Source organism: Marmota flaviventris, chromosome 10 (assembly GCF_047511675.1).
Source record: "Marmota flaviventris isolate mMarFla1 chromosome 10, mMarFla1.hap1, whole genome shotgun sequence".
Taxonomy (NCBI): Eukaryota; Metazoa; Chordata; class Mammalia; order Rodentia; family Sciuridae; genus Marmota; species Marmota flaviventris.
The window spans coordinates 113175393-113197811 of record NC_092507.1 but is presented as its reverse complement, the minus strand read 5'-3'; the positions used below and the strand labels follow the sequence as shown (position 1 = coordinate 113197811).

The 22419-nt window shown below is 45.2% G+C and overlaps 3 protein-coding genes across 3 annotated transcripts; 1 reads left to right on the top strand and 2 right to left on the bottom strand.

Annotated features, from left to right (window-relative positions):
* Positions 1-1332: 1332 nt before the first annotated feature.
* On the top strand, positions 1333-12510 carry Tomm40l (translocase of outer mitochondrial membrane 40 like). Its single transcript, XM_027950724.2, has 10 exons — positions 1333-5734; positions 5955-6202; positions 6483-6550; positions 6849-6941; positions 7221-7322; positions 7472-7577; positions 7778-7900; positions 8003-8079; positions 8306-8408; positions 8544-12510. The coding sequence occupies exons 2-10, from the start codon at positions 6088-6090 to the stop codon at positions 8681-8683; spliced, it is 927 nt and encodes a 308-aa protein (XP_027806525.1). The 5' UTR covers positions 1333-5734; positions 5955-6087; the 3' UTR covers positions 8684-12510.
* Apoa2 (apolipoprotein A2) lies at positions 2161-3159 on the bottom strand. Its single transcript, XM_027950687.3, has 3 exons — positions 3108-3159; positions 2706-2838; positions 2161-2329 (listed from the first exon to the last, which is right to left on the bottom strand). Exons 1-3 carry the CDS (start codon positions 3157-3159, stop codon positions 2209-2211), a joined length of 306 nt encoding a protein of 101 aa, XP_027806488.1. The 3' UTR covers positions 2161-2208.
* Positions 9377-14961, bottom strand: Nr1i3 (nuclear receptor subfamily 1 group I member 3). The gene is made up of 7 exons (XM_027950723.2): positions 14828-14961; positions 13766-13896; positions 11988-12157; positions 11634-11773; positions 10874-11019; positions 10370-10475; positions 9377-9506 (listed from the first exon to the last, which is right to left on the bottom strand). The coding sequence occupies exons 1-7, from the start codon at positions 14959-14961 to the stop codon at positions 9377-9379; spliced, it is 957 nt and encodes a 318-aa protein (XP_027806524.2).
* Positions 14962-22419: the final 7458 nt, after the last annotated feature.

Sequence of the window (22419 nt, the reverse complement as noted above, 5' to 3'; positions counted from 1 at the left end):
TTTAAGAGCCAGATGCAGTGGTGTACTACTGTAATCCTAGTGACTCAGGAAGCTGAGGCAGGAGAATCAAAAGTTTGAGGCCACGGCTGGGGCTATATCTCAGTTGGTAGAGTGCTTGCCGTGCATGCACAAAGCCCTGGGTTCAATCCCTAGCACTCAAAAAAAAAAAAAAAGTAAAAAAGTTTGAGGCTAGCCTGGGCAATTTAGCAAGATCAAAAGGTTCAGGAATGTAGGTCAGTTCAATCCCTAGTAGCACATACACACATAGAGAAAGGGACCTTAGAGAAATGGCCAAATAGGGATTAAAGACAGGTAAGGCAAAGGGAAGCAAATTGGGCCCAGATAAGAAGTCATCTCCCCCAAGCCCATGGGTGAGTGACCAAGGAATCCCATGTTTGTGCCTGTCCTGTTTCCAGAACTGCCAGAAAGCTCTGCCTGGAAGTATTTAAACTTCCTGAGATGCTGCCAGTTCTACCTTTAACCCAGCAGGCATTCTTGAATGGGTCTAGGGTCCCCAAGCTTCCAGCAACCCCTTGTGCCAAGCAATACTTTGTACTGGTAGTAATTTATGCTTCTCAAACTATTTTTCAGTTGTACCATTTGATTCACTTGTCAACTCCTAAGGAAATTCAGGCTTTTTGAAATTAACTTGTCCAAATTGTCACCTTGCAAATAACAGACTAATAAATCTTTGTTTCTGTACACTTTGCCTCATGAGAAAAGGTAGATATTTTGAAAGAAAAGGGTAGGGGAATAATTATGAATGGTGAGAGTCTTGAATGCCAGATTAAGGAGGTTGATCAATATATAGAATAAATTGAAGCCATCTCCAGTCTCCTGGAGAAAAATGACTTCAGATGCTGTATATGAAATGAGCCGGGACAGGGAAATAACTGTTATAATGAATTAATTAATTTGGTACTGGGTATTGAACCTGGGGCACTCTACCACTAAGCTACAAACCCAGTCCTTTTTAGTTTTTATTTTAAGACAGGGTCTCGCTAAGTTGGTGAGGTTGGTCTCAAACTTGTGATCCTCCTACTTCAGCCTTCCAAGTAGCTAGACATACAGAGAAAATAACTTTCTTAAAAAATATTTGTTTTTTAGGTATAGATGGGTACAACACAATGCCTTTATTTTTATGTGGTGCTGAGGATTGAACCGGGGTCCCACCCGTGCTAGGGGAACGCTCTACCGCTGAGCCACAATCCCAGCCCCGAGAAAATAACTTTTAAAGGAGGAGGCTAAGGTTGTAGTTCAGTGGTAGAGTACTTGTCTAGTATGTGTGAATCCCTGGTTTGATTCCTTATACTATAAATAAGTAAAATAGGAATTCATTTTTATTGGAAAAGGCCTCATTTTAGAACTGTGTATCTCCCCCTATCAACCCAACCTGATTTCCATTTTAATTTAATCCAGGTATCACAGCATCTCTTATATCCCATGTCCACCAAGTTAGATAACTGTCAGGCCTTTAAATGGCTACCAGTTCCAGGCTCTAAGATGGTTACTAGGCCAGTTCTTTGAATAGTGCCCGGATAATGGTAGGGGAAGGGCTTGGAATGGGTCCAAGCTTTCAGAGGTTTTGAAAGGAGGGAAGAATTAGAACACTTTTAGGGAAAGGAGTGAAACCATGGTTTCTCTTTTATTGTGAGATGGAGAAACAAGAGTATTCTCCTTACTCATAAGGAAAGAAAGGGTCTTGGGTCACACCACTGGATGCATTTTGAGGAAGATATTTTTCTCTTTCTAGAACGATTAAGGGGAAATTCTGAAGGATGCCTTCATTTCCTGTAATTTTCAGAAGTCTAGGGATTGAGTTTATGAATCCTTCCTTTCTTTCACAGTTCCATGTCCTATGCAGTGGCACTATCACTCCACGGCAGAGCCATGCCTGGGCTGTGGGAGATTCCCTGGGCTTGAGGAAGAATCACAGGCATACCACACACCACTGCTATATCATTTCAATCATTTGTCTCTTCAACCCTTTCTCCATCCCTCCACACCCAAACCCTTCTCCCTTTTAGAAGCAGATTTATCTTTTTTTCTTCTTTCTACTCCTTCCCAACTCTGCTACTTTTCCCAGTCACCTGAACACACGAGACTCACAATTTGAATCCTTCCACATTTATTGTAGAAAATGGGGAGTTGGTAGGGAGAGGGACACTAGGCCTGGTCCCTGGGGTTGGAAGAAATGGTACTTTCTCCTCACTGCTCAGCAGGCTGTGTTTTTTTGAGGTCCATGAAATTGCTCAAGAAGTTAATCAGATCAGTTCCAGCCTTCTTGACCAGGGGTGTCAGCTGTTCCTGTGTCTTTTCAAAGTAAGCCCTGGATAGGGGAGGGATTAGAGGTCAGTGTGAAGAAACCTAATGACTGGCAGGGAGGAGCCTTGTTGGTGGTGAGAAGGAGCAAAATGAACTAGGTATCTGGTCCCTCCTGCCATGGCAAAGCACCTATTAGGAGAATCAAGCCCGCCACTGGACAGAGCAATAGACTCTAGAGATTGAAATTCAGGGACCACTTCCTATTGCCTCTATCTGTCCAAAAGGTACACACGATCTATGGGCAATGGAAGAATTTTTCTCCCCAGTTTAAGCTTAATCCTTCTTAACCCCCACCCCTGAGTCAGTCTCCAGTAAGACCTTCCATCTTCTGTTCCTTCTCTCCACTGTCCCACCTCCAAACCCTTACCCCTGACACTTACTTGGCCTGGGCTTGAAGCTCTGGGCCCTTGGCCTTCTCCACCAGGTCCTTGCCATAGTCCGTCACAGTCTGGAGGTACTGAGAGAAAAGGCTCTGCAGAGTTGGCTCCTCAGCCTGTCTCCGAACCAAAGCCCCTAGAAACATAGGCACACTTTTCTCAACTGGGTCCCCAGCAATGAGTCCTGGTCTCCCACCATACCTCTGCCATTCTCCACCCCAGCTCTCAGCCCCCTTTCCAAATAGATATATAGACAAATCTTTGGATTTTTTTTTTTTTTCTTTCTGGACTTCAGAGAGGAAAGCTCCGTGGTTGCCAGACTGAGGCATAGGAACACAGAAAATGGGTAGTGAGGACCACCATCTCCTGTTCTTCTTTGTCCCCCTCCCTCCATATCATACTCACCTTCAAGGCTACAGATGGTAAGGAGAAGCACAGTCATTGCAAGTAGCTTCATCGTGGTGACAGTAGAAAGGTGGCCTAGAATATAGTGCTGGTGGTGAGGAAGGATGATGAAGCCAAATGGGCTTCACCCCCTCCCCAGGGATCTCACATCCAGAAGCCCTCTCCACCCTGGTTCCCTTCCTTTCCACCATCAAAGCCCAGTCCTCTTCACATGCTGCCCACAGCTCTTGCTCTCTCACCATACCTACTCAGCGTCTCTGTCTTTGGTGTCTGTTGCTGGCCTGGCTGGAAAGGCAGGGACTATATACCTGTCCATTTCACCACCCCCTGTCAGGTGATAGAGATTCTGGGGAGATATTGGGGGAGGGACCATGTTGAAGTAAACAGATTGGAGAAATGGGGGAGGAGAGGACAAGAAACGAGGAACTCATGGAGATGAAATGAGAAGCAGAGGGTACAGGCCTTAGTGAAGGGCAAAAGTGTACACATCCATCTGTTTAAGATTGACTCTTTTGGGATCTGGGGCTAGTTATCTTTGGATTTGTATGCAGTGGGGAAGCAAGATTTCTAATCATTTCTCTGGAAAGCTCTGACATCAAACCCTTGATCCTTGATTTTTTATCTCTTTTCTGAGTAAATTTCATCTCCCCAACCCTACTTGTCTTCACTGCAACTTTGAAGATAAGTATTGGGGAAAAGAATAAAAGAAAAAAAAAAGCAGTTGAAATTAGGGGCAGTAGTGAAGGGAATGGGGGTTAGGAGAATGAGAGTCAGGGTCAGAGGGCAGGTGTGATTGACTCTGTCCTTTTTCAGTTAATGTATAATGAGACAGGGGGAGAAAACAACCCAGAGCCCAGAATGGCCCTCCTGGTTGCTGATCAATGAGCATACCCTTCCCCCAATAAAAACAAATTCAGAAAACAGCCTCTGCCCTTCCTCTCTCAGTTGGAGAGCTCTGGCAGGAAAAGACACAAGAGGCTCCTGCTAGGATAAGGGTTGAATATACCTGGTCATCTGACTGCCTTATCAGTTCAAGGCAGTGGTCAGCCAATATTGAATTAGCAGGGGCCATAGAATACCTATGGCCAAGGTCCTGGCCCTTGTCCCAGCCCTAATTAAGGGGAGGGGGGGTTACATTCCTAGGTCCAAAGCATTTCAGTAGAATTAGTTAACTAGATACCAGAAGCATTTGTATCTTCCGCCCTATTGCCCTCAAAGTTTGCTCCCTAGGTATGTGGAACATTCCTGAAAGATGGGAGGGAGTGGTGGGAGCTAGTGAGGAAGGTAGGGAACAAAGGCTAAAAAATTTTATTCCGTTTTCAATTATTCCCCAGTAGAGCTCATAGTTCTTGAGTGTAGTCTATTGCTTGCCCCTGGCCCTAAGGCAGAGCACATTTGTGGTCTGGAAACTTATTCCTAGGTTTTATTTGTTCACCCTGCCTGAAAACTCAAAGAAAGAAGGATTAACAATAGAGGTACCTGTTTTTGTTGTTATTTTGGGGGACGTGTACCAGGGGCGCTTAACTACTGAGCCACATTCCCAGCCCTTTTTTGTGTTTTATTTAGCTACAGGCCTCACTGAGTTGCTTAGGGCTTCACTAAGTTTCTGAGCTGGTTTTGAATTTGCGATCCTCCTGCCTCAGACTCCGGAGCCGCTGGGCTTAGAATGGTATTTTAAGGAATAGTTCTGCCCAGAGCCTGCTCCTCATTGCAAGCAGCTTCATCTACCCCAAACGTTTTGTCACACACCCATTTCCTTTCTACCGAGAGGGGACACTCCTGAGAGGTGTAGACCTCTAGAAGATGAGGGGGTTTGTGTCTGGGGAAGAGCTGTGCTTATGTGTCATTTAGAGGCGGGCTGTGGAGGGCTGTGGATTCAATGGGGATGTGGGGCATGATATGAACTAGGTTCGAAAGAAGTCTTCAGGGACATTCCTTCATCATTCATCACTAAACACAAAATCTGAGTTGGGTGTGGTGGCGCACGTTTGTAATCACAGCTACTCCAGAGGCTAAGATTGGAGGATCACAAGTTCAGCTTCGGCAACTAATCGAGTCCTATCTCAAAAAAAGTAAAAAAAAAAAAAAGGTTGGGGATGTAGTTCAGTGGTAGAGCTCCCGGGGGTTCAATCCCCAGTACCAAAAATAAAACAGCCTCCAGGCTGTAGTTTCACTTTTTTCGTGGCCGGTGCAAGGAGTTTCAGTGACCCAAGCGACAAGATACTCCCTCTAGTGGTTTGAACGTTCACAGGTTTATCTCGACCTTGGAGAGGCAGGGCAATCTAAGGCCTTCTGCAGAAGTCTAAGGAACCACCAATCAAATCCCGCTGGCCTCTGCCCCGCCAGGGTGAAGCTCTCCGGCTGCCATGCCTGCCACTCTTTTGCTTCCTTCTTTCTCATTGGCGACTAGGAGATTGAAGTGCCTTTTTTCCCACCCATTGGGCGGGACCGAATCTGGAGAGGGTTGGGTCTTAGGTAGTTTCCTTTGCCCGGTTCCAAGATGGCGCTCATGGCCACTTTGGAAATGCAATGTGAAGCCGAAGCTTTGCCATTAACCAAGATGGCTGCCCCCATCAAGATGACCGGGGTGTGCCGGGGGGAAAGGGACCGCAGGATGGTCTGAGATGGTAAGGGCTACTGTTCTATTGCGGGCCTGTCCTCAGGGCGTGGGAATGAAGATTAGAAAGACTAGGAATCCAGGTGAGGTCTGTGGTGGGGGTTAGGATTAGAAAATGGGAGCGAGGACAGGGGTGACAGGTGGGGGTGAGGGATCAAAGATGGGGTGGGAGTGTGCCTAGGGTTCTATCTCTCCATCGGTGCTCTCTCCCCCCACTCTTCCTGTTCCAGGACTAGCATTCGATCATGTGGAAGTTTCTGAGACTGGGGAGCCTGATGATGGGGGGTGGGGCCCGTGGGGGGTAGAGGAAGCCAGAATCCTTTCCCAGGTTAACCCGGGCCCCTCCCTGTCCTCTGGACTAAAATGGGTAATACTTTGGGCCTGGCACCGATGGGGAGTTTGCCCCGCCGGAGCCCCCGCCGAGAGGAACCTCTACCCAACCCTGGGAGCTTCGATGAGCTGCACCGGCTATGCAAAGGTGAGAACTCTGTCATTTGGATCTCAAGTTGAATGGGCGGAGGAAGGGAGGGTCTTGAAACCTGATGTCCGGTGATGGGAACAGAAAAGGGGAAATCACAGCTGCGGCATTCAGTTCAGGGAGAATCAGGTGCCCAAATGAAGTGGAGCATTTCGTTTGAGGAGTTGAAAGGAGGTCAATCCCTCCAGTGCTTCATATGGGATTGAAAGGGGAGACTATCTCTTTGGGTAGGGATTCCTTGTCTGTGCTTATTCCTTCCCTTCCCCCCCACCCCCTTCAGATGTATTCCCAGCACAGATGGAGGGAGTGAAGCTCGTTGTCAACAAGGTTCTGAGCAGCCATTTCCAGGTGCTCCCACTTCTCTGTCCCATCCTTACCATTCCTTCGTGCCTATCCTTGGATCCTCCTTTCCTTTTTGCACTCCAGCCTTAGCTAGGCTATGTGGGACAAATGAGGGAGGATGTGGGGTTCTCTTTACCTCCCTTGCCTGCGGGACTTGGTGCTTTAAATCTGTTAACCCACTGCATATGTTGGGATATTTGGGATTCTTAAAAGGCCCCCTGAATGGGGAGAAGATGACGGGTGGGATGAGGTATTGAAATGAAACATGGATGCTCTCTTCCTCCATTGACTCCTCTTTCTGCAGGTGGCTCACACTGTGCACATGAGTGCCCTGGGCTTGCCTGGCTATCACCTCCATGCAGCCTATGCAGGGGATTGGCAGCTCAGCCCCACAGAGGTGAGGGCTCCACATACCTGGGTCCACTCTCTAAAAGCGCACCTGGGACTTAGGTCTGGAGGAGGAGGAAATGTGTGTGTTCAGGGAAGAATTGACAGTAACCAGATTCTGTCTCTTCTGAATGGCAAAGGGTGGGGAAACAATTCTATGAAACGATGCCAGAGTTTTTCTTTGTGTCTCCACCAGGGGGCGCTGAGTAATGTTAATGAAATCCCAGTGTTTGGGTTTAAGTTGAGTAATGCTACCCAGCTCAGCCTTACTGTCTACACTCCTCACCAGGTGTTCCCCACTGTGGTAGGGGATATGGACAGCAGTGGAAGTCTCAACGCCCAGGTCCTACTTCTGTTGGCAGAGCGGCTCCGAGCTAAGGCTGTCTTCCAGGTGACCCACAGTTCCTGCCTCCATCCATCGAGGCACTTCTCTTTCTCCTCTATGGGTATCCTGCCCCGGGGAAGCCAGGGGGAGGATCAGAGGCAATAGTGATTATAAAAAGATGGTTGGAGATTTTACTTCTTGCTCTCTCCACACAGACACAACAGGCCAAGTTCCTGACATGGCAGTTTGATGGCGAGTATCGAGGAGATGACTACACAGCCACTCTGACCCTAGGAAATCCTGACCTGATTGGGGAATCGGGTGAGGAGTTGGGACAGGGTTCTTTTGAACCTTAAACAGGGTTCTATTTGCTAATGTTGGACATGCCTCCTCATCTTCTGTACAGTTTGGGAGTTTGAAAAGGAATTTCTGGGGCAGGTTGTAGGAGGGAACTGGGGGTGAAGGAGTAGGCCTCACTATTGTCTCTATGACTGACTCCGTGTCTCCTCACTCCCCCACAGTGATCATGGTCGCTCACTTTCTGCAGAGCCTCACTCATCGACTGGTGCTAGGAGGAGAGCTAGTTTATCACCGGCGGCCGGGCGAAGAGGGGGCCATCTTGACTCTGGCTGGGAAGTACTCGGGTATGGGGTGAAGTGGAATGGCAATTCTGGACTTTGCTGGGGTCCCTGGAATGCATCCTACTACAGTAATTCTCCTTTCCCCTTGTATTTTGTTTTTTACAGCTGTACACTGGGTAGCTACATTGAATGTGGGATCTGGCGGGGCCCATGCAAGCTATTACCACAGGGCAAATGAACAGGTGAGCTACTGATCTCATGCCCTATGCTAGCAAGTCAGTTATATAAACTTTTGCCTCTGTAGACAACCTCCCCCCACCCCCCCAGGCTCTTGCTGGCCTAGTATTCTTCCTACCCACACAAGGTATACATTTTCATGGATGTCTTCATTCTGCTGATCCCCTGTCAGGGCCCCTCTGGTCTTCACCAAGACTGAATCCCCCTCTTATCCTTGCCCTTGTTTTTCAGGTTCAGGTTGGAGTGGAGTTTGAGGCAAACACAAGGCTACAAGACACAACCTTCTCCTTTGGTTACCACCTGACTTTGCCCCAGGCCAACATGGTGTTTAGAGGTAAGAGTTAGTGACAGCATTCAGAAGTGCTGAAGGATCAGGGGATGCAGAGGGAGGGAAGTTCTACCTTATTTTTGCCAACCCTTTTCTCCAAGTCTTGTTCAATAACCTAGTTGATATTTTCTTTCCCAATAGGCTTGGTGGATAGTAACTGGTGTGTAGGTGCTGTGCTGGAGAAGAAGATGCCCCCGCTGCCCGTCACCTTGGCCCTTGGAGCCTTCCTTAATCATTGGCGCAACAGATTCCATTGTGGCTTCAGCATCACTGTGGGCTGAGGTTGTCCCAGAGTCAGCCCCCACAGCTGGAACCTGAGTCAGGTGTCCTAGGGCCAGAGACAAGGCTCCTCTCCAGAGCCCACCTCGATGGGTGACCTCTAGGTCCTAGGAGCAGAGTGGGGAACAGGACCATACCCTTCTCAAAACTGGCACTGCCACTGGGTCAGCTGATAAGGCAGTGGTTTGAGGCTCCCACTTCTGCCACCAGCCCCAGTATCATCTTCCCCACGCTCTTGTTGCTCTGGACTAAGGGAGAAGGATTAAGGAATATGTCTGGTTGAACTCCCCCCTTCATTTCCATCTTTGTTTTCCTCTGGATTAAAGCCCCTAGCTCCTTCCTTTCCAGAGCAGAAAAGACTGCATGGGATTAGCTTCCCCATCCTGTTTTCCCATCCCAGAGGCTGAGAAAGTAGGGCTGAAGGGCTAAATTTTGGGCATTGAAAAATGGGACCTACCCATTCCCAGAAGTTTTATCTCTTAGCCTGAGGCTTCCTCTTCTTCATCTTCTATGCATCCAAAGGACAACCTTATCCCCACGGTCACCCCTAAGTACCCCAATGATCGCATGAAGAGGCATTTATTGCTTTAGTCTTTCATTACAATCACTGAACTCCCTTTCTCCTCGTCCTAGCAATTTCCCCTTTCCAGTCCAGTGTGTCCCAAGTGGGCTGGGGAAGGAGGCCAGGCTGGGGCTCAGCTGCAGATCTCCTGGAGCAGTGGCATCATAGCAGATAGTCCCTGTATGCGCTGGATTTGGTACCAGTATGCGTTGTTAATACTCCGGAGTTCAACCAACAGGCCCAGCAACTTTGCATATAGAAACCTTTGAAGGAAGTAGTGGGGTTACCAGGGAAGAGGAAGGAAATAAGACAGCTAGAAGTCTTGTCCTGAGGCCCTGACCCACTGAATTGACCCTCAGTGAAGCTAAGTCTGAAATTTAGAGAAAATCATGCTCTGATATGAAAATCTGTCAAATGTTGAAAAGTCCCCAAAGGAGTGTCTGTCTGATACTATCTTCTCACAATGCCCAGTTTTTCCTGAACTCTGAGGGCCAAGTGTGAAAGAAGCCCCAGACCTTGCCAGAACTTCAACTGAGTAGAGTCTGAGGGTTTGGCCTTCTAGAGCAAGTTCTAGAAGATGGGTGGGTTGTTCTGTGGTACAAAGTATCCTCCTTCTGGCAAACTGACTTATTGAGGAATGAGTAAGAACAGAAGTTGCACATACCTCAGAGCCTAGATAGATCCTGAATCAGGGACACAAAACTGTGAATGACCCTAACTTCAAGGGAAATGAAAAATTCAAGGAATTGGCCAAGTGGAGAGGCGAGAAAGGGCCAAGGAACAAAAGTGAGCAAGATTCTTAATGGTCCACTTAAGTCTGGAGAAGTTGTAGTGCTAAGGTGATAGATGTCATCAATCTCAGGAATGCTATTATAAGAGCCTGTGAGCTACTACTTTGCATCTCTACTGAATAAAAAAAAAATTTGGAAAAAGTGAGATTAAACATCAGTAAGAGCAATTTGAATGCTGGAACTGTGCAACTGGGATGGCCAGAGGAAAGGACCAGACCCCAAGAGATGTGGTTTGCCAAAGGAAAAGACAGGAAAAGCATTCATCCAGAGTTCAGTGTTTTCCATAACCTCTTCTTTCCCCAGTGCAGCCTCCAAGCTCCCAGGCTCCCACCTACCGATTTCGGGGCCTTGGTTCCTGTTCCTTGATGTAGCTGTCCAGAGTTAGTGCCATCTCCTCTTGCAACTGATCAATCTCTTCTCTCTGGGTAACTCCAGGCCGATCTGTAAGAGAGAGAGCTGGGAGGGACAAGGGGGAGGGGGGAGGCCTGCACAGTGTCCCAGGGTCTGAGGATGATAGAGACCCACTCCAAAGGTTTAAAGGCTAGATGGCCATGGACGGATGGATTCAAGGGACCCAGTTTGGGTAGAGATGGTGGGACCAAAGTTTCTGGGCTTTGGGAAATGCTCACCAGGAGAGAAGAGGGCCATAGCAGCCATGAGCACATACTCAGGCTCCTGGAGCTGCAGTCGTTTTAGTGTCCCATGGAAGCGAAATACCAACTCCAAAAATTCTTCCTGGAACCCTGCTGTAGGAGATATGAGGCTTAGAGCCTCTAGGTCACCTCACCTCATCCCATACCACAAGGACACATGCCCCTACTGCTCTAGCACCTTCTCACCATGGGCTGCATCTTCCATTGTGTAGTGAAGAGGTCCACACAGGAAGTTTTGTGTTTGGAGACAGAAAGTGGTATTGAGTGCAATGTGAGATATTTCCACAGCTGCTCCCTTGAGAAGGGAGATTTGGTCCTCCATGGGCAGGGATCTGTGGAGAAATGAAAAAAAGGGCATTTTAGACAAGTCTGAGCTTAGGAGAGGGAGAGGAACTTCCGGTCCCGAGTGACACACTTAACAACAAACCTGGTTTTGAGACCTGATGCTTGGAAAGACTAAGGGGTGTGGTAATTTGTTGAATGACTTTTTTATTTTGAGATGCTGAACCACTGAGCTACATCACCAGCCCTTTTTATTTTCTGTTTTGAAACAGGGTCTCATATAAGTTACTTAAAACCTAGCTAAATTGCTGAAGCTGGCCTCAAACTTGCCGTCTTCCTGCTTCAAGCTCCCAAATTGTTGGGATTACAGGCATGCACCACCATGTGTGTTAGGACTCCCCCAACCCTAGTACTGGGGATTGAACCCAAGGGCTCTCTACCACTGAGCTACACCCCCAGCACTTTTTATTTTGAGACAGGGTCTACTGAGTTGCTGTGACAGGCCACGAATTTGCAATCCTTCATCAACCTCCTGAGTAGCTAGGATTACAAGCATGAGCCACCATGCCCATCTGATCAGCAACTTTTAGGGGTGGGGTGAGATGAAGATGGTATATAATTTATGAAGCCCTTGCTTCATGATAGAGAAGGGAAGATCACTCACCGGAAAAGGGGCAGATCTTTTGTGAACTTGATAATTTGCTGCATCATGAAAGTGTTGATGTCTGCGATGTGAGCGAGCAGAGGTAGCACAGGGGTCAGGGTAGGCAAACGATGATGATGGATGAACAGGTAGGCTGGAGGCTGTAGAGATCAGGATGTGAGCCAGAGTCCCTGGCTCCTAGGGCTTTTGTTGAGGCCTCACCAGCCTTATCTTGGAAAGGTTCTTTAGAGGAACTTGCCCAGACTGGGGTTCTGGAGAAGATCTATCCTCTGTTGGTACATGGTACACAGCCCTCTCCCTTAGGCCACCTCCTAGATACCCTTTTGGTCACTTTCAGCCCCGATCAGTGCTCACCCTGAACTGCACAAACTGGTCAAACATGGTGCCAACATGACGAGTGTGGGCCCCCAGAAGGGTCTGGACCAGCTTTTTCTGCTCCTGACTCAGTTGTGTAGGAGTCTGCTGTGCCCGCCGCTGTGCCTGTTTTGCTCGTCGTAATGCCAGGGCTTCTGCCGACAGTATCACTGTACCAGACGAGATGTAACAAAGCTATTTAGACCAGCAGAGAACATCTTTCAGCCAGTCCCTGATCTGGGATTCCTCAACCGCCCTACACAAGGAAGAACTGGGGAAGGAAGGAGAGTTCCTGAGGCTTCCTTGAACTTGATTGACTCCTAGAGACCTCAGGTGTGGGGAATTCCTGCCCCCTTTCACCAACCTCAGTTACCTGTAAGGCACATGGCAGAAAACAATGCACTGTGGGAAAGGAGAGAAGGATGGAGAGTAAAGTGGGAAAGGTATAAGATGGTTGGCTTTGGGGGGAAACAATAAAGAGGGGCTTAATAAAGTGCTAAGGCAGCCCCTTGTGTTTGTATAATATGTTAGCTTTTCATTGCCATGACCAAAATACCTGACATAACTTAGAGGAGGAAACATTTCTTTTGACTCAATTTCAGTCTATGGTTGGCTGGTTCTGTTCTTTGGGGCGGAGGCAAGGCAGAACATCATGGCAGAAAAGCTGCTCAGCTCATGGCAGCAGGAAGCACAGGGAGGAAGAAGATGAGGAAGAAGATAAGACAAACCCTTCCAGGGCATGTTCCCAGTAAGCTACTCCAATTAGGTCCCAACTCCTACAGTTTCTATCACGTCCCAATAGTCCATTCAAATTATTAGTTCCATCAGATGGATTAATCCACTGATGAGGTTATATCCCTCATGATCCAGTCATTTCCTAAAAGCCCTACCTCTGAATATTACTGCATTGGAGACCAAGACTTCAACACATAAGACTTTGGGGACATTCCAGATCCAAACCACGACACAGCATTATAATTTCAAAGGTTCTGAGGTTAGATTTCACTGGATGAAACAACACTGTGGTAGACAAAGTAGGTATTATTCATATTTTTCAGAAATGTAAATAGGCTTAGATTCCAGCAACAGGTCCAGGGTCATAAAACAAATGATGCAGACTGAATTCAAACTAAGATCTTTTGGTTTATAAATAGTTTTCTTTCCATCCTATTGAAAAGTACTGCAATCTTATGGAAAAAACAAGAGTTTAGTATCAGGAAGACTTGAATTTGAATACTGACTGTACAACTTTTTAGCTGGTTGATCTTGGGTAAGTTAACTTCTTTGAGTCCCAGTTATATCATCTATTGGGAGCATAGCATAGTTACCTGGCACAGAGAAAGCATTAATTAATTAAAAATTATAGAGCATCTACTAGGTGATAGGCATTATATTCAAGAGATAAAAGAAAAAAGCCGGCCATATGAATACCAAGGGAAGCACTTTTCAGGTAGAGGGAATGAGGAGTGCAAAAGTCCTGGGGAAGAGTGTGATTGGTGGGTTTAAGAAGAGCATTGAAGTCAATGTCATTGGACTGGATTGGGCAAGGGGGAAAGAGGAAATGAAGTCTGAAAGGTGGTATGCAGGAACCAGATCAAGAGATCTTGTACTTTAAAAGAGATGGGGAGCCATTGAAAGTTTTGAGTAGAATAGTGATATCATCTGTCGAATTTGAAAAAAAAATCTTACTGTGCTTGTTAATGCAAAATGTACTATTGGGAACAAAGACAAAACACAGACAGTCAATGGACAACTGGGAAGGTAGGAGACCAACTCACTGTCTTTCCTCATGCCAGCACCTAGACACTTCTGCAACCTGCAGGCCGGGCAGTGGCGCCTCAGGGTCTTGCTGATCTCACAGCTTCCAGCAAAGGGGCAGGTGAGACCCGTGCTTTTACTGACTGCTCGTCTGTGAAAGACAGACATTTTTGTTTTTTAGTTGTAGATGGACACATACCTTTATTTTATTTATTTTTATGTGGTGCTGAGGATTGAAACCAATGCCTCACACGTACTAAGCAAGCACTCTAGACCACTGAGCCATAACCCCAGCCCCAACAGAGACATTTTTAATTTTTATGGTACTAGGAATCAAACCCTCCTGGGCGGGGGGAGGCCTTAACCACTGAGCCACATACCTAGCCCTTTTTAAAAAATATTTATTTTTTAGTTGTAGTTGGACACAATACTTTTATTTTTATTTATTTTTATGTGGTGCTGAGGATCGAACCCAGGGCCTCACATGTGCTAGGCAAGCACTCTACCACTGAGCCACAACCCCAGCCCCATACCTAGCCCTTTTTATTTTTTATTTTGAGACAGGGTCTTGCTAAGTTGCCCAGGCTGGCCAGGAACTTGCCACCCTCCTATGTCAGCCTCTGTAGCTGGCACTACAGCTGTCTCCCACCTTCACTCAGCAAAGAACTTCAGGAGTGAATAGAGCACAAGTTCAAAGCACTTCAGGAGTGAATAAAGCACAACACACAGGATCATTGGGGCAAGCCTAGTCAATATAGTATTACCTTAGTGCTTTGCAGTGGGCACATAATAAGTACTCTTGACACACACACACACACACACACACACACACACACGCACACAGAAAGGGGGGGGAACAAATGGACTGTGTGCATGGGACAAACATTTGGTCCTCTCTCTTTTATCATGCCGTCAGTTTATACAGTGGTGTGGTTGGCAAGATGTAGAGTGCTAGCCACAGAGTAGTGAGACTTAAATACAGGAGGAATGTAGCTGGACAAGGCTGGGCATGTGCCAGGGTTTAAAGGCTGACTGATAGGAGCTGGGAACAGGGTTGTTTCTATGGAGGAGGAGGGTCTTACCTGAAGAAACCTTTGCAGCCCTCGCACGTCAGAGCATGGAAATGATAGCCTGTGGCTCGGTCCCCACACACCACACAGTTCCTTGGCTCATCTTCCCCACTAGCTATGATTCCAGGTGTTGATGTGGCTGTCATGGACCCCTGAATGTAAGAAGATTTAGCAGACAGCTCTGAGCCACTTGTGACTTTCTCTTCTTTCTGTAGAGCCTCTTTCCAAACCTGCTTCCCAGCACTATTTATACTAAAAGCAAGACAGTTGCTTAAGTCTCTGGCCCTGAACAAAAAGCTTTTTTTTTTTGGTGGTGGTGGTGGGGGGATACTGGGAATTGAACCCAGGAACCAGGAGTATTTTACTATTGAGCTACATCCCCAGGCAGAATTTTGCTAGCTGAGGCTGATTTCAAACTTAAAATCTTCCTATCTCATCCTCCCAAGCTGCTGGGATTACAGGTGTGCACCACCACACCTGGACCCCAAAAGATTTCTTACCTGCTTCTCTTAGGTAACACACCACAGGCCACAGAATTTGGTGCAGGATGCGTCTTGCCAAATTCCCACAGTGACTCTGCTTTCCTTGTGATCTCAGGAGTTAGCAATTATGGTATTTTTCACTACCTGGAAAACAAGGGATGTCTATGTATGTGGCCTCTGGGTGCTCTCAGAGCCCTAGGTAGGTAGGGCACATACTCTGGACCTAGGGCAAAGGCCTGTGTAGGAAGTTTACCAGCATGCCCAAGGTGCTGGTTGGTGGCACATGGGGAGGGTTCCTGGTGGGCGGGACCTCACGACTCATTAGAAGCTGCTTCTTATCAGGCTCACCAAGTTTTTTTTTCTACTTTTGAGCTTCAGGGTAGATCTGCAGCCTCCTCTATACATGGATCCTGGACAAGCTGTGAGGGAAAGAAAGGGAGAGACAGAGCAAACTTTTCACATGCACTATGTCAGTAGTAAAATTAACTATTTTACTAACAATGATATCTTACAATTATACCAGACTCAGAAAAGTTCTTTTAAAAAAGACTTTAAAATTAGGCTTCAGAAAGAAATAAAATGGAAGGATGTAATAAAAAAAATTTAAGAGCCAGGCAGAAGGGCTGGGTTTGTGGCTCAGTGGGAGAGTGTTTGCCAAGCACATACGAGGCACTGGGTTTGATCTCCAGAGCCATATTAAAAAAATAAAATAAAGATATTGTGTTAATCTACAACTGGAAAAAAAAAAAAGAGTCAGGCTTGTAATCTCCAGAGACTTGGGACGACAAGGTAGAAGGATCACAAATTCAAGTCCAGTCTCAGCAATTTAGGACCTGTCTCAAAATTAAAGACAAAAGGGCTGTAACTGTAGCTCATTTGTCTACAATTGTAGAGATTTGTCTAGCTTCCTTGGGTTCAATTCCCAGCTTATATTAAAAGAAAAAGAAAAAAAAAAAAAAGGCTGGGAATGTAGTTTAGTGGTTAAGTGCCTCTAGGTTCAATCCCCGGTAAGTGGGGTGGGAGGAATTGGTCTAACTAAGAGCCTAGAAGAGGGTCCCATTTTCTTACTATGAATGGCTGAGAATTAATTCAGAGTGAATTCTAGTAAATCAGAGGTAGCTGGGGTTGATTTGTGAACTCCTGTGCCAGAGCTGACTTCAGGTGTGACCTATGTAGATTGCACTAGGCCCTGCATTCAGAGGAGTTCATTGCTTGGGTCAATGCTCTGCTCTGCAGTCCTGAAATAAGATTTTTTTTTTTTTTAAATAAGGGTTTTCATTTTTCAGTGGATCTCCAAAACTATGTACACAGCATGTCTGGAGTTAAGATGAAGGACTTCTGATTAATGCGTTTAAGAATCAGAAGTAGGGGGCTTGGGTTTGTGGCTCAGGGTTAGAATGCTTGCCTAGGATGTATGAGGCACTGGGTTCAATCCTCAGCACCACATCAAACATAAATAAATAAAAATAAAGTCATTGTGTCTATCTACAACTAAAAGAAACAACAACAACAAAAAATTAAGCAGGGTGCAGTGGTGCATGCCTGTAATCCCAGGGGCTGGGGAGGCTGAGGCAGGAGATCACAAGTTCAAAGCCAGCCTCAGCAATTTAGCAAGGCTCTAAGCAACTCAGTGAGACCCTGTCTCTAAAAAAAAAAAAAAATACAAAAAAGGGCTGGAGATGTTGCTCAGTGGTTGAGTACCCCTAAGTTCAATCCCTGATACCAAAATAAATAAATAAATTTTAAAAAGAGATTCTTCTCATTGAGGATTCCTAGGTATTAATTGGTTCTGCCCTGCATAAACTGTTCCCACAGAATAAAAGAGAATTTTTTCCTTCTTCTTCCTTTTTCTCTCATGTCTTCAGTTTCTTAAGAGCTAACCTATAATTGTTTCTTTAAAGATGGGTTAAAAACCCAAGTGCAGCTTAGAGTCATAAACACAAACACACACACACACACACACACACACAATAGTAAGTTGAAAAAAGAACCTCATTTAGGTTCCCAGAATGAATTGGTAGAATCCTTAACCTCAAGTGGTACAATATTCAACTATGCATAACTTGGTATTTTAAAATAAGCTGAGTTTAGAGAGGTGTTTGGATCTGGTCTTTGGGAGATGGTGAGTATATCTATGTGTATATATATTTGTTGTTGTCTTTGCTCAAATGTGACTGAGATTTCATACTAATTTGTTCACTCAACAAATATTGATTGAGAATCTACTATGTGTTTAGATACTTGGGACAAAATGATGAATAAGATGCTTTCCTGACCTCATGGCATTGAAATGCTGGTAGGAAGACAGACCTTTAATGAAACATAAAGAAATATATTCAGATGAACAGTGGTGCTATGTATAGAGCATTAGGGACCATATGTATCAGACTAAACAGTTTGAGTCCATCAGGGAGCTTTGAAAGGGTAAGCTGGGAAATGACATGGCCAGATCTGTGTTCTGTGTAGTTTACTCTGTTGACTCTTTGGAAGATGGATTTGAGGAGGCAGAACTGGAGGCAAAGTAACCAGTTACTATTGCCCAGGGCTGGAGTTGTAGCTCAGTGATAGAGTGCTCACCTAGCAAGTGGGAGGCGCTGGGTTTGATCCTCAGCACCCCATAAAAATAAATAAATAAATAAATAAATAGAAAAACAAACAAATGAAAGAAAACCCATAATGGAGGTGAGAGATCAGGTGGTTTAGGACAGTGGCAGAGAGAGAACAGAGTTTTGAGATATATAGGTGAAGTAATTTGGAATTTTGTGACTACTAGATGTCTGGGTTGAGAAAGAGGAAGAGTTAAAGATTGCTCCAGGTTTCTAGCTTGGTTGATTAAGCAGCCGGTGGGAAAGAGACAACGAAAGGAAAAGCATCTCCCATACTTAGGTCCCAATCCACTTCCACATCAACATTTTTTTTCTAGTAATAAGTTGTCAAGTCCCCATTCTCTGATTAGGCATCATAAGGAATAACAAAAGACGGCATCCGTATTACAAAGAAATTTATAGTCTAACTATGGAGACTAAGTTAATTAAACTACTAAATCTTAAAAGGAAATAAGCAGGGCTGGGGTTGTGGCTCAGTGGTAGAGCGCTTGCGTAGCACGTGTGAGGCACTGGGTTTGACCCCTAGCACCACATAAAAAATACTAAATAAAGGTATTGTGTCCATCTACAACTAAAAAATATGTTTTTTAAAAAAGGAAATAATCACATTCTAAATTGTGCAGTAATGAATATGCATAATATCATAGGTAGCAAGTGCTTTATTCATTTATTCTTTTGTGTGTGTGTGTGTGTGTGTGTGTGTGTGTGTGTAGTTGGTTCAGGGGACTGAACCCAAGAGCACTCTACCACTGAACTACATTGCCAGTGCCTCCCCGCCACTTCCGCTTTTTTTTTTTTTTTTTTAATTTTGCAACAGGGTCTCACTAGGTTGCCCAGACTAGACTTGAGCTTGCAATCCTCCTGCCTTAGTCTCTGGAGCCGCTGAGATCATGGGTATGTGCCGCCATGCCCCACCACACCCAGCTTCATTTATTCTTATTGACTGCCTAATGTGAGCAGCGTACTATGTAAGAATCTTACCTCCGTTAACCCTTTAAGATAGATAATATTACCATTTTACAGATGAGGAAACTGAGGCTCAGAGACTTTAGTATTTTTTTCAACAACTCAGATACTTTAAGTAATTTGTACAAGGGAACAATATATCCAACAGTTTATTAGATGACTTCACTTGAATGTCACCGAGGCATCTCAAATTCACTAGGTCTAAAATGTCACTATGTCCAATTCCCCACAAACTAACTTCTCTGTATAATCTAACTTGGTGACTATCCCAACTTGAGAAAGTGGAAAAAATATGGACCTTGGAGTCATACAGACTTAGGTTCAAATTGTGACTCTGGCCCTTGATACTTGAATTCATTTTCTTCCTAAATTATTTGTCATGACTAACCCAGCTCCATGGGGCCTGGGATTCATATATCATCATGCTGGGCCAACTGGTACACTTCCTCTCCTAGGTCAATATTTAATGCTTAGGGAGAGGCCAGGTGGAGACAGATGTTCTGGCTCAGAGCTGTCCCTTGACTGGAGGTCTGGGGATTATTGTGAGCTTTGTTCATGGAGAAGTTCACCTAACAGTTCTTTGGGATAAAGTTGCCTTGGGGACAGACCTCCCTGAGCTTGGGAGACAGAAATGTCTCCCAACTTTAGAGTCTCTTCTGTGGATCAGACTGAGACTGGTATCTGCTGCAGAAGGCACCTGGCATCCAAATAGACTTCAGGGTTAACTGATGCCCCCATCCTCTTCCAACACATCTATCCTGAGCCAGAGTCTAAAAAATACCTGTGTTGGCCATAGCCTGGTGGATTGAGCTCTCTGAATTTTAGATTTTTGTTTTTATTTTTTAATCTGGAAGAAAGAGTTAATAACACCCATTATCTGGGTTCATTGTGAAGGCTAAATAAAGTAATATATGTAAAATTCCTCAAACAGTGCTTGGAACATGGAGGAAAATAGATACATATTCATTTTTTCCCTTCTTCCTTTCCTTCCCCACCCTTTCCCAGATGCCAAGCCAGAAGATGTGGGGGTGGGGGTCACCTAGCCTCATTTCTCTCCCTCATGCCCATGACCTGTTATTTCTGTCTCTTGACTTCTAACCACCCACTATCTCTAAGCTGAGTTCAAGGCCTCATCATTTTTCACTCATCACTGCAGTAGCCTATTAAATTATTCTCCCTATTCCCAGCCTCATCTCCTTCCAACCCATCCTCCATGCTGTTGCTATTTCTAAAATGCAAATTTGATCATGTCTCTCCCCTGCTTAAAATTCTTCATTTGCTTTCCATCACCTTCAGGGAAAAAAAAAAAAAATCCAATCTCTTTAGCATGTCACACAAAGTCCTTTGTGATCTGGCCCCTATTTATCACTCTGTCCTCATCTATTCTAACCTCACTTCCCTCCGCTGACCTAGCACAAAGCACTCTGGCTCTAGATGTGCTTAAACATTTGGAGTTCCCTGAACAGGCTGTGCTCACTCACCTCTGAGCAGCTTTCCTTGTTGTTCTGTCTGATTGGAATCACCTCAAGCACCCCCACCTCAAACACTCTATCCTTGGTTTTCCTGATCCTCTTGGCTCTTCTGGCCTGAATGCAGCAGATCACTTTGGAGAACCTGTGAGCTGTAGAGGCTAGAGCTGTACCTTTGCACACAAATTTGTCACAGCACTTAATTACGTTGCAGAACAATTGCCTGTTTCTTTCTGACTCTGTCAATCAACTATGAGTTGCTGAAGTCAAGGGCCACATCTTTTTATTACTTCAGGCATATATAATGAAAGTTTATGGATGAGTAAATGGGCTAGGGTATGAATTAAGTTCTGATTCCAAACTCCTGCTCTTTCCACATGGCATTGTATCCTATATTTGTGCCATTTGTTTGTTTGTCCAATAAATATTTAAGGGGAACCTATTTTGTGCCAGACATTTCGCTAGCACTGTAAGTTCCAAGGGGTCATTTGGATACATTCCTATTTTCCTCTTAGCTACTGTCTTTCATAGTTGGTCATCCTTTGCTGTCCTGATTCTCTGGCAGGATTTCCATTAAGAGTGTGTGTGTGTGTGTACCTGGGGATTGAACCCAGGGCTTCTTGTATGCTAGCCAAATGCTCTATCACAGAGCTATACCTCCAGCTCTCCACTAGTCCTCTGGTCTGATTCCTAACTGGTTCGTGACTTCTTCTTCTTCCTTTTTTGGGGGGGAGGGTGGTTTTGACTTCTTAACTACTGCTACATGCTGTTCCTACCTGCCATGTTCATAGTTGATATCTGGCCAACCTCACTCAGGTGTCCATTGAGCCAAATTTCTAATCTGGGCTTGCTCTATTTATTGCTCTAATCTGTTTGGCACCCCAGGTGCTGGCACAAGCACTTCTTGGAACAGGAAGGGTTCCTTTCATTGGAGCTTTATAATCTGGCTTTAATCTCCTTTCTTTAAAATCATCAATGATTTCCCGTGGTCTGTTGAATTCACTGGGCTTTCTCCCATGTTTCTCCTAATCAACAATCAACCTTCCTACTGCTTTTGAACCCCTGACAATTACATTCTCTTCCTCTCTACACCCCCAACCCTTGCACCAATATACTAATAGCTATTTTTTTCTTTCTCCTCTAATGGATTCTTCTTTTTCCTAATTCCCCATTATAACTGTGTTATAATGTTCTGCCCTAATGATTCCTCTATATAAAAGTCTTCAGTAAAAAAGTAAAGTAGCTTCTGGGTGCAGTAATACATGCCTGTAATCCTGATAGCTTGGGAGGCTGAGACAGGAGAATTGCAAGTTCAAGACCAGCCTCAGCAATTTAGCAAGGTCCTAAGTAGCTTGGTAAGACAGTGTCTCAAAATAAAGAAATATTTTAAAAATCTAGAGATGTGACTCAGTGGTTATTAAACATAGCCTTCATACAAATAGCATTTCTATATTATTCTTGCAGGGAAAAGAGCACTGATCTGACAAGAGAAAGACTAAGAGCAGGTAGACCAAGATGGGCATACTGCACACCCCTGGGTTCAATCCCCAGTACCAAGAAGAAAAAAAAGTAAAATAGCTAATATTTTTTTGTGTGTGTGGTGGGGAGGATGGGGAGGTACTAGGGATTGAACCCAGGGGTGTGCTCTACCATTGAATTACACCTCCAAATCTTTTTATTGAGTCAGGGTCTCACTTAGTTGCTGAGGCTGGCCTCAAACTTGAGATCTTCTGCCTCAGCCTACTGATTTACTGGGATTACAGGCCTGTGCCATCTGTAAGCCCAGCAATTTTGTAGTTACTTCTGATGCTTCCTCAAGTTAGGAGTCTTCTATTGCTTTCCCTGGACTGCAGCCACACTTTCTCAGACTTCTATTATGGTGCCTGCAACAATACCATACCTTTATATTCACATAACTGTCCCTTGCCTACTGGATTGTAACATCTGTGTTGCATGGGTTTTTCTATCCTGACAGCCACATTGGTCCTGGCCATAATGTGGGCTTAATAGCCAATGGATGATTTATAATTTTCCCTATTTCCTGATTCTGAATTCCAAGAGTCACTTTGAATCCTCGCCTA

Bases quoted from the DNA above. Each gene is read 5' to 3' on its own strand.
- Apoa2 (XM_027950687.3), bottom strand. From the start codon at position 3,159: ATGAAGCTACTTGCAATGACTGTGCTTCTCCTTACCATCTGTAGCCTT. The intron at 2,839-3,107 runs GTGAGTATGATA...CTATGTTTCTAG, and splicing joins TACCATCTGTAGCCTTGAAG to GGGCTTTGGTTCGGAGACAG. The intron at 2,330-2,705 runs GTAAGTGTCAGG...TCCCCTATCCAG, and splicing joins GAGCTTCAAGCCCAGGCCAA to GGCTTACTTTGAAAAGACAC.
- Tomm40l (XM_027950724.2), top strand. From the start codon at position 6,088: ATGGGTAATACTTTGGGCCTGGCACCGATGGGGAGTTTGCCCCGCCGG. The intron at 7,901-8,002 runs GTATGGGGTGAA...TGTTTTTTACAG, and splicing joins TCTGGCTGGGAAGTACTCGG to CTGTACACTGGGTAGCTACA. The intron at 8,080-8,305 runs GTGAGCTACTGA...CTTGTTTTTCAG, and splicing joins ACCACAGGGCAAATGAACAG to GTTCAGGTTGGAGTGGAGTT.
- Nr1i3 (XM_027950723.2), bottom strand. From the start codon at position 14,961: ATGACAGCCACATCAACACCTGGAATCATAGCTAGTGGGGAAGATGAG. The intron at 13,897-14,827 runs GTAAGACCCTCC...TGTCTTTCACAG, and splicing joins GGCTGCAAAGGTTTCTTCAG to ACGAGCAGTCAGTAAAAGCA. The intron at 11,020-11,633 runs GTGAGTGATCTT...ATTTCTCCACAG, and splicing joins AAAGATCTGCCCCTTTTCCG to ATCCCTGCCCATGGAGGACC.